The sequence below is a fragment of the Salvelinus sp. IW2-2015 genome, linkage group LG16 (genome assembly GCF_002910315.2).
Source record: "Salvelinus sp. IW2-2015 linkage group LG16, ASM291031v2, whole genome shotgun sequence".
In the NCBI taxonomy this organism is placed as follows: Eukaryota; Metazoa; Chordata; class Actinopteri; order Salmoniformes; family Salmonidae; genus Salvelinus; species Salvelinus sp. IW2-2015.
In genome coordinates this window covers 26,289,593-26,301,563 of record NC_036856.1, presented here as the reverse complement: position 1 = coordinate 26,301,563, position 11,971 = coordinate 26,289,593, and the positions used below count along the sequence as shown (strand labels likewise).

General features: G+C 42.0%; 2 protein-coding genes across 2 annotated transcripts; both read right to left on the bottom strand.

Annotated features, from left to right (window-relative positions):
* Nucleotides 1–3,966: 3,966 nt before the first annotated feature.
* LOC111976017 (pancreas/duodenum homeobox protein 1) lies at nt 3,967–6,055 on the bottom strand. Its single transcript, XM_024004723.2, has 2 exons — nt 5,621–6,055; nt 3,967–5,393 (listed from the first exon to the last, which is right to left on the bottom strand). Exons 1-2 carry the CDS (start codon nt 5,985–5,987, stop codon nt 5,131–5,133), a joined length of 630 nt encoding a protein of 209 aa, XP_023860491.1. The 5' UTR covers nt 5,988–6,055; the 3' UTR covers nt 3,967–5,130.
* Nucleotides 6,056–9,846: 3,791 nt separating this feature from the next.
* Nucleotides 9,847–11,460, bottom strand: LOC111975784 (GS homeobox 2-like). Its single transcript, XM_024004365.2, has 2 exons — nt 11,024–11,460; nt 9,847–10,705 (listed from the first exon to the last, which is right to left on the bottom strand). The coding sequence occupies exons 1-2, from the start codon at nt 11,394–11,396 to the stop codon at nt 10,368–10,370; spliced, it is 711 nt and encodes a 236-aa protein (XP_023860133.1). The 5' UTR covers nt 11,397–11,460; the 3' UTR covers nt 9,847–10,367.
* Nucleotides 11,461–11,971: the final 511 nt, after the last annotated feature.

Genomic DNA, 11,971 nt, shown 5'->3' with positions numbered 1-11,971 from the left:
AGTCGAGGTAATTGAGGTAATATGCACATGTAGGTAGGGGTAAAGTGATTATGCATAGATTTTTAAAAACAGTGAGTATGAGCAGCGTAAATAAAAGAGGGGTCAATGCAAATATGGCTTTTATGGCTTGTGGGTAGAAGCTGTTAAGGAGCCTTTTGGACCTAAACCTGGCGCTCTGGTACTGCTTCCTGCGCAGTAGCAGAGAGAACAGTCTATGACTAAGGTGGCTGGAGTCTTTGGCAATTTTTAGGGCCTTCATCTGACTCCACCAGGTATAGAGATTCGGGATGGCAAGAAGCTTTGCCCCAGTGATGTACTGTGCCATACGCACTACCCTCTGTAGTGCCTTGCGGTTGGATGCCGAGCAGTTGCCATACCAAGCGGTGATGCAAACAGTCAGGATGCAGTTGCCATACCAAGCGGTGATGCAACCAGTCAGGATGCTCTCGATGGTGCAGCCATATAACTGTAGTCCATGATCGTCTTCTTTGTCTTGATTACATTGAGAGAGAGGTTGTTGTCCTGGCACCACACTGCCAGGTCTCTGACCTCCTCCCTATAGGCTGTCTCATCGTTGTCAGTGATCAGGCCTACCACCGTTGTGTCATCGGCAAACTTAATGATGGTGTTGGAGTCGTGCTTGGCCACGCAGTCGTGGGTGAACAGGGAGAACAGGAGGGGACCAAGCACGCATCATTGAGGGGCCCCGGTGTTAAGGATCAGCGTGGCAGATGTGTTGTTGCCTGCCCTTACTACCTGGGGGTGGCCCGTCAGGAAATCCAAGATCCAGTTGCAGAGGGAGGTGTTTAGTCCCAGGGTCCTTAGCTTAGTGTTGAGCTTCGAGGGCACTATGGTGTTGAACACTGAGCTGTAATTAATGAACAGCATTCTCACGTAGGTTTTCCTTTTGTTCAGGTGGGAAAGGGCAGTGTGGAGTGCAATAGAGATTGTGTGATATGTTGGGGCGGGCGGTATGCAAGCTTGAGTGGGTCTAGGGTTTMTGGGATAATGGTGTTGATGTGAGCCATGACCAGCCATTCAAAGACCTTCCTGGCTACAGACGTGAGGGCTACGGGTCAGTAGTCATTTAGGCAGGTTACCTTGGTATTCTTGGGCACAGGGACTATGGTGGTCTGCTTGAAACATGTTGGTATTACAGACTCGGTCAGGGACAGGTTAAAAATGTCAGGGAAGACACTTGCCAGTTGGTCAGCGCATGCTCTGAGTACACATCCTGGTAATCCATCTGGCTCTGCGGCCTTGTCAATGTTTACCTGCTTAAAGGTCTTACTCACATCGACTATCTAGAGAGTGATCACATATTCGTCCGGAACAGCTGGTGCTCTCATTCATGCTTCAGTGTTGCTTGCCTCGAAGCGCGCATAGAAGTAATTGAGCTCGTCTGAAAGGCTTGTCAATGGGCAGCTCGCGGCTGGGGATTCCTTTGTAGTCTGGAATAGTTTGCAAGCACTGCCACATCCGACGAGTGTCATAGCCGGTGTAGTAAGATTAAATCTTAGTCCTGTATTGATGCTTTGCCTCTTTGATGGTTCGTCGAAGAGCATAGCGGGATTTCTTATAAACGCTCATTGAAAGCGGCAGCTCTACCCTTAAGTTCAGTGCTGATGTTGCCTGTAATCCATGGCTTCTGTTTGAGGTTTGTACGTACAGTCACTGTGGGGACGACGTCATCAATGCACTTATTGATGAAGCCAGTGACTGATCAGATGAATCCTGGAACAGTCTGTGCTAGCAAAAAAGTCTGGTAGCTTCTGTATTGAGCTGGTCACTGGTACTTCCTGCTTTAGTATTTGCTTGTCAGCAGGAGTCAGGAGGATAGAATTATGGTCAGATTTGCCAATTGGAGGGTATCAAATTGTATGCGGAGAATGCCTGACAGAAATGGTAACATAAATGGTAGCGTAAATCCTCGATCACACCTACAGCGTCATTGCACAAAATGGTAAGCAGCATCATCTGGACATGTGTGCAACAAAAGTTCAATATTCACCTTCTGCTACCATTTCTGTCAAGCCTTCTATGCATACAATTTGATGCATACATTCAATAGCAGCGTTCTAGCTAGCTAAATTGCCATAAATGTTAAATGCTTTTCGACCTGTCACCAAATTAATATAATTGGTTCAGAGTGTGTTTTGATATTTCAACCTGCGTGTCCTGATTGTGTCTGGTGTGGGGGTTCAAAATCAACATGCGCGTGATGGAGCACGCAGGGGCACGGTTTGGTCAGCATGATAGGCTATACGAAGAAAAAAACATTGTTTTATACACAAAAGTATGTGGACACCCCTTCAAATTAGTGGATTCAGCTATTTCATCCACCCCCTTTGCTGACAGGTGTATAAAATCGAGCACACAACCATGCAATCTAGACAAACATTGGCAGCAGAATGGCCTGTACTGAAGAGCTCAGTGACTTTCAATGTGGAACCATCATAGGATGCCACCTTTCCAACAAGTCAGTTCGTCAAATTTCTGCCCTGCTAGTGCTGCCCCTGTCAACTGTAAGTGCTGTTATTGTGAAGTGGAAACATCTAGGAGCAACAAGTGGTAGGCCACACATTATTAACGCTACAGCATACAATGAAATTCTAGACAATACTGTGCTTCCAACTTTATGGCACCAGTTTGGGGAAGGCTCTTTATTGTTTCAGCATGACAATGCCCCAGTGCACAAAGCGAGGTCCATACAGAAATGATTTGTTGAGATCTGTGTGGAAGAACTTGACTGCCATGCACAATGCCCTGACCTCAACCCCTCGAACACATTTGGGATGAATTGGAATGCCGACTGCGAGCCAGGCCTAATCGCCCAACATCAGTGCCTGACCTCACTAATGCTCCTGTGGCTGTAAGTCCCCGTAGCAGTGTTCCAACATCTAGTGGAAAGCCTTCCCAGAAGAGTGAAGGATGTTATAGCAGCAAATGACCAACTCCATATTAATGCCCATGATTTTGTAATGAGATGTTCGATGAGTAGGTGTCCACATACTTTTGGCTTTTACGTAAGGTTTTACAGGGATGGGCAGCTCTGATCGAGGTGGGGGCCACAAAAAATCTGAACTCATCATGAGGTGCCGCAGTTGCTTGCGAATCTGTCTACCCACATGTGCATTTGCAATTTTATAACAAATTTCATACAATTCTACAATTTTTTCCATGGGACTGAGAGGAAAATTTGCAGTTTTAAAGCAAATTTCCTGCAACTCTATAATTGTATTTTTTGCCATAGGGTGGAGAGAAATGTTTACAGTTTTACAAAGGATATCTGAGGGCCTTCAAAGGGAGGGCCAGAGTCCGCATGCAGCTGCAGGCTGCCATTTGCCTATCCCTGCTCTAGACTAGAGCATACCCAGTGGTCAATGCATGGTATAGGGCTATCTGTCCCCTCTAGCCTGTCCAGCGTGCTGAAACGTGGTCTCCCAACTTGGCAAAAACTGATTGAATCAAAGTTGTTGTTGCCACGTTATTTCAACAACAGAAATCAATGTTACAACGTTGATTCAACGTGGAAAACTAATTGAATTTGCAAAGCATCATCAACATAAGGGAATTTTGAATTTTTTAACTTTTAAAATACCTCTAATGACGTGGGGACATTTTTTTATTGATTTCATGTTGAATTGACGTTAGTTGGCAACTCAACCAAATGTAAATCAAAACTAGACGTTGAAATTAAGTATATATTTGTTTCGCAGTGTGCATAAGCTGCAGCTCATGCAAACACAAATGTCCTTATCTTAGTATTCTAACAACATGAAAATATATCGTGTATACATCTTTCTTTGGCTTAAAAGGTTCGTCCAGATGACAGAGAACACAACCTGTAGAGATCTGAATAACTGATATTAATTTACAAGGAAACTTGGGCTTATAGTTACAACCCCCAGTCTATTCTAAAAAATATACTTTAATGCACCTCAATACATCAACAAATAACTTGTTCATATCAGCCAACATTGATGTTTCACAAACAGCACAGACTTTGCAAAAAGTACCCTGTAGGCTATTTATCCGACGCCTATAGGTCTAACTTCACCTCGCTCAGGTGTGTTGATGTCTGTTGATGAGTGTTGCTGGGCGGGCGACCTGCATTTGCACGACCAGCGGAAATGACACAGTGACTTAATTGTTTGCTCAAACCTGGGGGGCAAAAGTCATTCTATTTGTATTTGCCATCATCCCTTTTTCTTATTTTTACTTTCTCTGAGTTAGGTAACCAACAGTGCCCTGAAAGAGAACATGTTGCCATATGCATTGTTCCTCATTTTCAAAAGGTATTTTGTTATCTTTAAGTTTTGTAAACGTTGGCCTGCAATTGTAAAGCGAAATCATATCTTAACCACTCATAAATCATTTGTCCACAAATTACGGGTCGTGACGCCCATAAGATAAACCCTTTGCAGGTGCCTTTTAGACTTATGAGACCAACCATTCTGCTGGCAAAATGCCTCGTGTGTTAGTTATAGCCTATCACACAGGCTATATGTGGAACAAGGAGGAAAATTATAAGCATTGTTAATTAATCTGCATATTAAGTAGGCTAAAGGTAAGACATTTCTTAATCATATTATTGGCTACTTATAGCTTATTGGTATCTTTTCAGTTATTCGACACTGTCATTCATTGATACATAGTCTGCATGTAGGCCTCTAATTAATTAATGTATGCTCTGTTATCATAACATGCGTTTAAAACGCAGAGATCAGGTCAATCATTTCCAGTGGGCTGGAAATTTCCAATGGCAACTATTGTGTATCTAAAATAAATTAGACAATACATTCTGAAGTAAATGGATGCTCTTATCCATTTTAATTAAAATTCCAGATATTTTCAGTCATTTAAAATTGAGCCATTTTTAACAAAATGTTAGATATGCACATGACAAATAATTGAATTAGTCGCAAATGTATCAACATTCTATATACGCACAAGACAAAGAATTGAATAGCTCGCAAATTCAAATTGTAAACTGTCCCTCCAGCCACAGCATAGGCCTAACGTAGGCTATAAAGTTTAAGCACATATAGGCCTATCATTTTATAGACACGTGCAACAAATTATCTGGATTTCAAACCCAGGGTCATATGATGCTATCCTAACGTTTTATCAATCCTTATTGGAAGACTCCGGTTCATGGTGGTCAGAGAGTCTTCGTTTTTTCGTTTCTTCTTTTTTCCACTTCATCCGCCGGTTCTGGAACCAGATTTTGATGTGTCTCTCTGTCAGTTTAAGTGTGGTGGCTAGTTCATATCTGCGGGGCCTGGATATATACTTGTTAAAGAGGAACTCCTTCTCCAGCTCCAATAACTGAGCCCGGCTATAYGCGGTTCGGCTCCGCTTGTATTCGTCCCCGTTCTGGGAATAACCACCTTAAAAGATACATACATATAAAAGGTGTGTCGTTAGTTGTTCAGTTAATCTATCTAGACTTTGTTTGCATTTTCACGCTAATGCTATAACCTTGTTTATTTCAGGTTAGGCCAAGTTTTGAGGCCTTGTGAAACCTTTTCTCCCATCTCCTCATTTTACCTGTCAGACAAAATCGCGTCACAACTATGTATGTTATAAAGTTGCACCTATAAAGTATCCTGCTCACCTGGGAGTGATTGGTATGAGTGAACTCTGGAGCTCCTCATCCAGGGGAATGGCACTTGTGCCGGGGACTCTCCCTCCACCACTGGGCTGTCTCCTGGATGGTAGTCGTTCGGTACACGACCCTGACCTGTCAGGTATTCCTGTTCCTGGGTCTGTGTCTGAACAGGCCTCGAGTACTGACAGGGAGGTAGATCGTAGGGCAGTAAAGTTCCCTTGCTCCGGTGCTCGACAGAGGCACAAGGGGGCATGGGGATCCGTACCTGCTCCGTGTCACCGCTGTAGCGGCAGGAGGGCGGGTTGTAGTCATATTCTTCCGGTGACTGCAGTTGGAAGCGCCCACCGTCATAGTAAATATCCGAGGTATCCATTATTGAGCAGATTTTCCCAGCGATAATTTTTTACAGGATGTCCATGTACGTCCCTGCAATATATCCTTCAAGTGAGGCCACAACTTGGAGTGCACCTATGAGTGAATACCTATCCCTAGTCACGTGACTGACACAACTCATAACTGGCTATGGGCCAGATTGACCAAAGTTTGCACTGGTGCAAAGTTGAACCTGTTATTTCCAGAGGGGAATGAATCACAAACAAAAGAGAACATGAAACTTACTTTATCCTCATCTATAACCTGAAACCTTTCGATCTTTTAACCTATTTCTTAGGTAACGGGTGCAAACTTTGGAACCATACAATCGCTTATGGTGACATAAACCCACCATGTTCCATATTTACTGAATGAAATAATATTTATATTTACATAAATATTATTTCGACAAGGACATATTCTTGGAGGCACACAACGTTTCTATTGTGTCGGGTGGAATTACACAGAAGCATATTCAAATGCTTGAGTTCAATATGACTTGTGGCATGGCATGTACTTCGGCCACCTTTCGTAATCAAATGGGTGTATAATTTATTTCCTTTGTAAATATGTAAAGCTGTCATTCTGGCTTAGCTGATAAAATAACACTGGCTGCTTTTATGGAACTACTTGAAACATATGTAAGTAGCGCAGTGATTAGTAATGCTGTTACACACACAAACACACACACACACACAGACACTCAAACACACACACACAGACACTCAAACACACACACACAGACACACACACACACACACACACACACACACACACACACACACACACACACACACACACACACACACACACACACACACACATACACATACGTGCCATTATGATAGTGATACAACTGAATCGAATAATTGATCTATAACATCTCTATAATGAGGTGGTATAGTTATTCATAAGTCACTTGGGCTAAGCCTATATTACTCTCCATTAAAAAAATGTGTTTAAGATATAATTATTATTTTGCATGGGTCTCCAATTTGGGCTTTGTGAAATGTATGTATATTTCAAGGATATATATCGTCATATTCAGTTCGTTGTCCTCTGTTTCGGAGAGCCATATTCATTAATTCAGCGACTAAATGCAGTTGATGATTTAAGAGGCACGCTCTAACCCAACAAAATAATGGATTTTAAAGTGGTTGACATTTTAGAAAAGGCCTATTCTGAAGAGCATGACAAAAGCTCATGGCACATATTGTGTGGTGACCGGGCTCCCACTAGATTAAGTCACCAAAGACGGCATTGATGGGGCACGTGTCCAGAATTCACAGTTTCATCATCATTTGAAACAAGCAACTCACTGGACACTCCTGGACCCCTGCCTTTACCAGGGCGGGATGATTCATCGCCACTCGAAGCACTTGGACTCAGAAGAGAGGGTTGTCACATTTATCGAGGGCCAAAATTGTACTTGCAGATTCATGACCAAAGCAGAGTTCTCCGCATGCAAAGACAAAACTTTTTCTCTCCTTTTCTCATTGACACTTGAGTTTGCTCTTATATCTCCACACGAGACAGCAGCTGCACACTGGTGAAAAGCAGTCGTATTAATTGTCTTTTGTAATGCGTAATTGCCACATTTTCAATAGTAATTATGTCGTCTTTGGAGTGCTGGTTTTGGTGGCTATTGTATTTGAACAGGCCTCATACCTCATCCAAAGTAACAATGTCTCAATTTTACATTCCACAATATTTTGGGCTGAGTGACGGTTTAGGCTTTAGACCTATAATTGCATGACTTTTCTATTAAGACATTTTGTAAATCGACCATGCAAATGAAAAGTATGAAAGTCATGCCACACGAATTGGGGCAACTGCTTCATGCTATTGCTTTTCTTTTGATTATAGCCAAAAACCCGACTGTCCTACACGCCTACTATGATAGTGTTTTTGAGAGTTTACTTTGTCTCCCCAGCTAGTCTTGCCATGGCGTGAAGGTATAATACACATGAGCTTCAGGCTATTATAGCGGACTGACAGTTCGAGGTCAGGGCCCATCGGTCTGAAAAGGGGGAGACTTTCCCAAATCTGCAGTTAGCTCCATTGTCAATCGGTTTTAATGGGCCGGTGGTCTTTCACTTTCACACCTGCGAGGGGTAAAATCTAATTCGATTAATAGGAACTTCAATATATATTCATTAGGTGGCTTTCGCTCAATAATATATGATCACCAGCGGGATGTGAAAAGAGACCATTTATTCCCAGTCTGAATGGACCTGCGTGGGACCAAAACTTCACCTGCTTCCCCTCTCAATTAGGAATGTATCCCAAACTCCGACTGAAACGAGTTAAATTAACCGTTAGCTAATTTCCTATCGCCCTTCTTACGCAGTCCTTCTATTTCAGCATGCCCCCTCAATTTACCATAAGTTGAAAGGTTCAACTAGTGCTTAATGAAACAGTGACTAAATCGTTCTCTCGCGCTCAGAGGAACCCTGTAGCTGTCTCTTCAAAGGCCGCAGAGTCTGCAGCCGTCGGGGGTCCACTGCTAAATGCGAGTCCCAAGACAGGACAATCTAACCTGTCAAAGCCTTTGCCCAGTTCTATATATCCTTGTTCTGTGGTTTCGAAGGAATTGCAGCATAATCAGCCAACGTGGGACTGAAACTGCAATTAAACTCATTTTGGACAAGAAAAATCTCTTCAAAAGCGAACATAACATGGATGATCGAGGCTATTACCCCGGTTTAGCCCTGGGCTTAATCGGGTAGGGCTTTGTGGGCAGGATACATTATGGGCCTAGTACTTCATATAGCCTCTAAATAAAGTCCAGGTATCAATAATAACTTCATAATAATGATGATGTTAATAATAATAACAATACTACTACTAATAATAATAATAGCATCATCCTTATAAGAACTAATGTAGGCTACTTAAAACAAATTGATTTTTTATTTATTTATTAGGTTCTATTTCATTTCAGAATACCATTTTTTTTTATTAGAGTGTTTTATTAGAGTGTGAGTTTAAATATGGTCAGTATAGGTTAGGCTACATGTTCGTTTTTCTCTAATGCTGTCATGTGTTATACCTTTTTATAATTACCCATTTGGGCTATTGTCAGGCTATACGAATATACTAACATGTAAATACTGTTTTTTTARATGCACCAGAGAATAAATTGGCAATAATTCAACTGAAACTCAGATCTAGTGTAAAAATCTAAAACTGACCCCCTAAAGTTATGCTTTTAGCCATTAGGGATACCATAGGAACCATCAACACAGCTTTTATATTCGGACTATTTTTATGTTCTGCTTATGTTTGGTTGGATGGGAGTGTGTTTGTGTGTGTGAGAGAGAGGGGGTCAGAGAGTTGTTAAGTATAGACAACATCAACTTAACTCTTTAATTAAGTGCCAGTATAGTTCACAGGTAATGCACTCCTTGTTGACATCTTTTATCAACCTGTTACCTAATCAGAGAGGGACTCAATATAACATGTAACATGGTTAACCCGAGCAGGGCACTGCCAAAGCCAGCTCTAGGAACAGACAGAAAATGTCAAGATTTATTAAACTATTAATCTATTCTTGATCATCTTAAAAAGAGTACAGTATATGCATTTGGCTGTAAATGACGGTAAACCTGGATGTAAATCTAATACTGTTTATATTAGTGTCTCTGATCACCTGCATATGATGACATTAATGTGTCCCTTGAAATGGTCTCATGAGAAAATTCGTGTAATTATTATATTAAATTGACTATTTACTCAAAATACAGACTCAACGTTGATTTCTTGACAATTATATCATTCAAACACAAAAGCTCAAACAATAGCCTTTAAGGGCCGAATCAAAGATACACCTGCCAACCGGTCAGAAAACATAGCATATCCATTTTTGTCTGAGATACAACTCACCAAAGTTTTATTAAAATAAATACAAATATACATATTATTTACATAATAGTCTACTAAGCACATACAAATTCAGGTGGATAAATCAGATGTGAAACAGAGTAGATCAACAGCGTCATTGCCACATCGGATAAATATGATATTTATCTAATCACATGGAAGAGGAAAGATACCAAGCATTGTATGACAACTACTGAGGATGTACAACTTTGACGTTGGTTGAACCCTGAATGATTTAACATTACATTTATGTTTCTAAATGTTTTAACAAATAAAACATGTATTCACAATTTGTTCATATTGGACAGTTAACATAAAACGAAGGACAAATAGGCCTGCACGATTTAACCAGAGGGAACCAAAGATATTCCCAATAGTTCTTCTCAGACTGGAAGTAGCATATCATGGCCATGAGGTCGTCTGGTATTGCTGAATCCGTGTTGAACAAGGGTAGACTATGCCAGTAGTGTAATGGAAGTATGTATAGTGTGAGATGGCTTCAGATTGGGGAGATCTCTTTCTCTGACGCTGATGCAGGGGATAAAGATTCCTCGTCCTCAGACCTCGGGTAGTCCGTGTGACCACTTGCGCACTTGCAACCGCTGTGCGCGCTCCTCTGTGTGCCCTTGCCCTCCTTCTTGTGTTTCACCCTCCGGTTCTGGAACCAGATTTTCACCTGCTTCTCCGAGAGGTTCAGATACGTCGCAATTTCGATTCTTCTGAGCCGGGAAAGATACATGTTGGAGGAGAACTCTCTCTCCAGTTCCAATAGTTGCGTGCTGGTGAAAGCCGTGCGCATCCTTTTGCCATTCTGGATGTGATTGCTCTCAGAGGCGCCTGATGGAGACAGCACAACGATTTAGCCACATCATTGTTCTATTCACATTTCTAACAGTGCACTACATACTTTATGCAAGAAATGGCATTGGTTGTACTGTGTGTAATTGCGCGTAATTGGATAGACTAATACAAAACAACAAACATTATAATGTTCGTTATTTCGTATTTGTTATTTCGTACTAGTCTATTCAATTACGCATAATATATGTGGTGCAATTAAGATATGTTGCTCTAATTTCAAAGGTTGAATTGACAGGTTGTTACATTGCGTTGAATTGCAGATACAGGTGGTCAGAGAGCACAACATATTCTTACCTATGGAGAGACAGTGGTACCTCCTGGGGTCAGTGACGCTGTACGTAGGCGTGCAGACAGGTGCGTGTCCCAGCGCCGGAGACTGTTGGTGGTGTGATATCCTCTGACAATATTGGGGCTCCGCTCCCGGGAACTGACTCTTCAGCATCGAAATGCCGCCGCGGGATGAGTGGAGATGGGACGTGACGCAAACCGGGCAGACGCAGAATGTGCCGGTCTTCCTGGATGGGCACACCGGAGCGTTGACCGTCATCATGGTGGGCGAATGCATGCTGATGGGGATGAAGAAGTCTTGTCCGAGATGCTCATTTAGAGGCGCGGGTCGCACGGTGTCCTTGATAATCAAAGAGTCGACATAAAAGGATCTAGACATGGCTGCAGAACGATAAGCGGTCAGTCAGTATTGGTCCTTGCACAAGATGTTGACCGTTTCTCATCTGAAGCCCTCAGGATCTCGGAAGGTCCTTATGTTTGATGGTTAAACAAAAGGGACCCCGGAGAGGGCTGGCTCTAGCGTCACCCACGTGCGCAGCCGGCTCCAAGGGCTTCAGTATACTGCAAGTTGCTCAAACCACGTGATTTCTCAGAGAACTTCCAATCAAAATCTCCACATTCGCTCATTTTACCCCCAATATAGTGAAAAGTCATGTTAATAAACAAGTCACTCAAAAAACATAATATGAGTAGATAAACAAAGTTTATCTATAGCATCATCAGCTGCCTGAGACAATAGTGCCCACATCTCATGCAATATATTGTTTCTGTGCGGTAATGTAATTTGATGAAGAAAATTATATTTAAAATATAAAATCCATATTTTATCTAAACAACAATCCGATTTTAAATTAATTTAAACGGTTGCATTGATTAAGGAATAGCAACAGAACAAACAGCCTAAATTCGTCGGGCGATGGAGTCTCCAAGGTATCGAAGGGTTCGATAGGGATG

Coding starts and splice junctions, on each gene's coding strand:
- LOC111975784 (XM_024004365.2), bottom strand. CDS start 11,396: ATGTCTAGATCCTTTTATGTCGACTCTTTGATTATCAAGGACACCGTG. Junction 10,706..11,023: donor GTACCACTGTCTCTCCATAG/GTAAGAATATGT, acceptor TGTCTCCATCAG/GCGCCTCTGAGAGCAATCAC.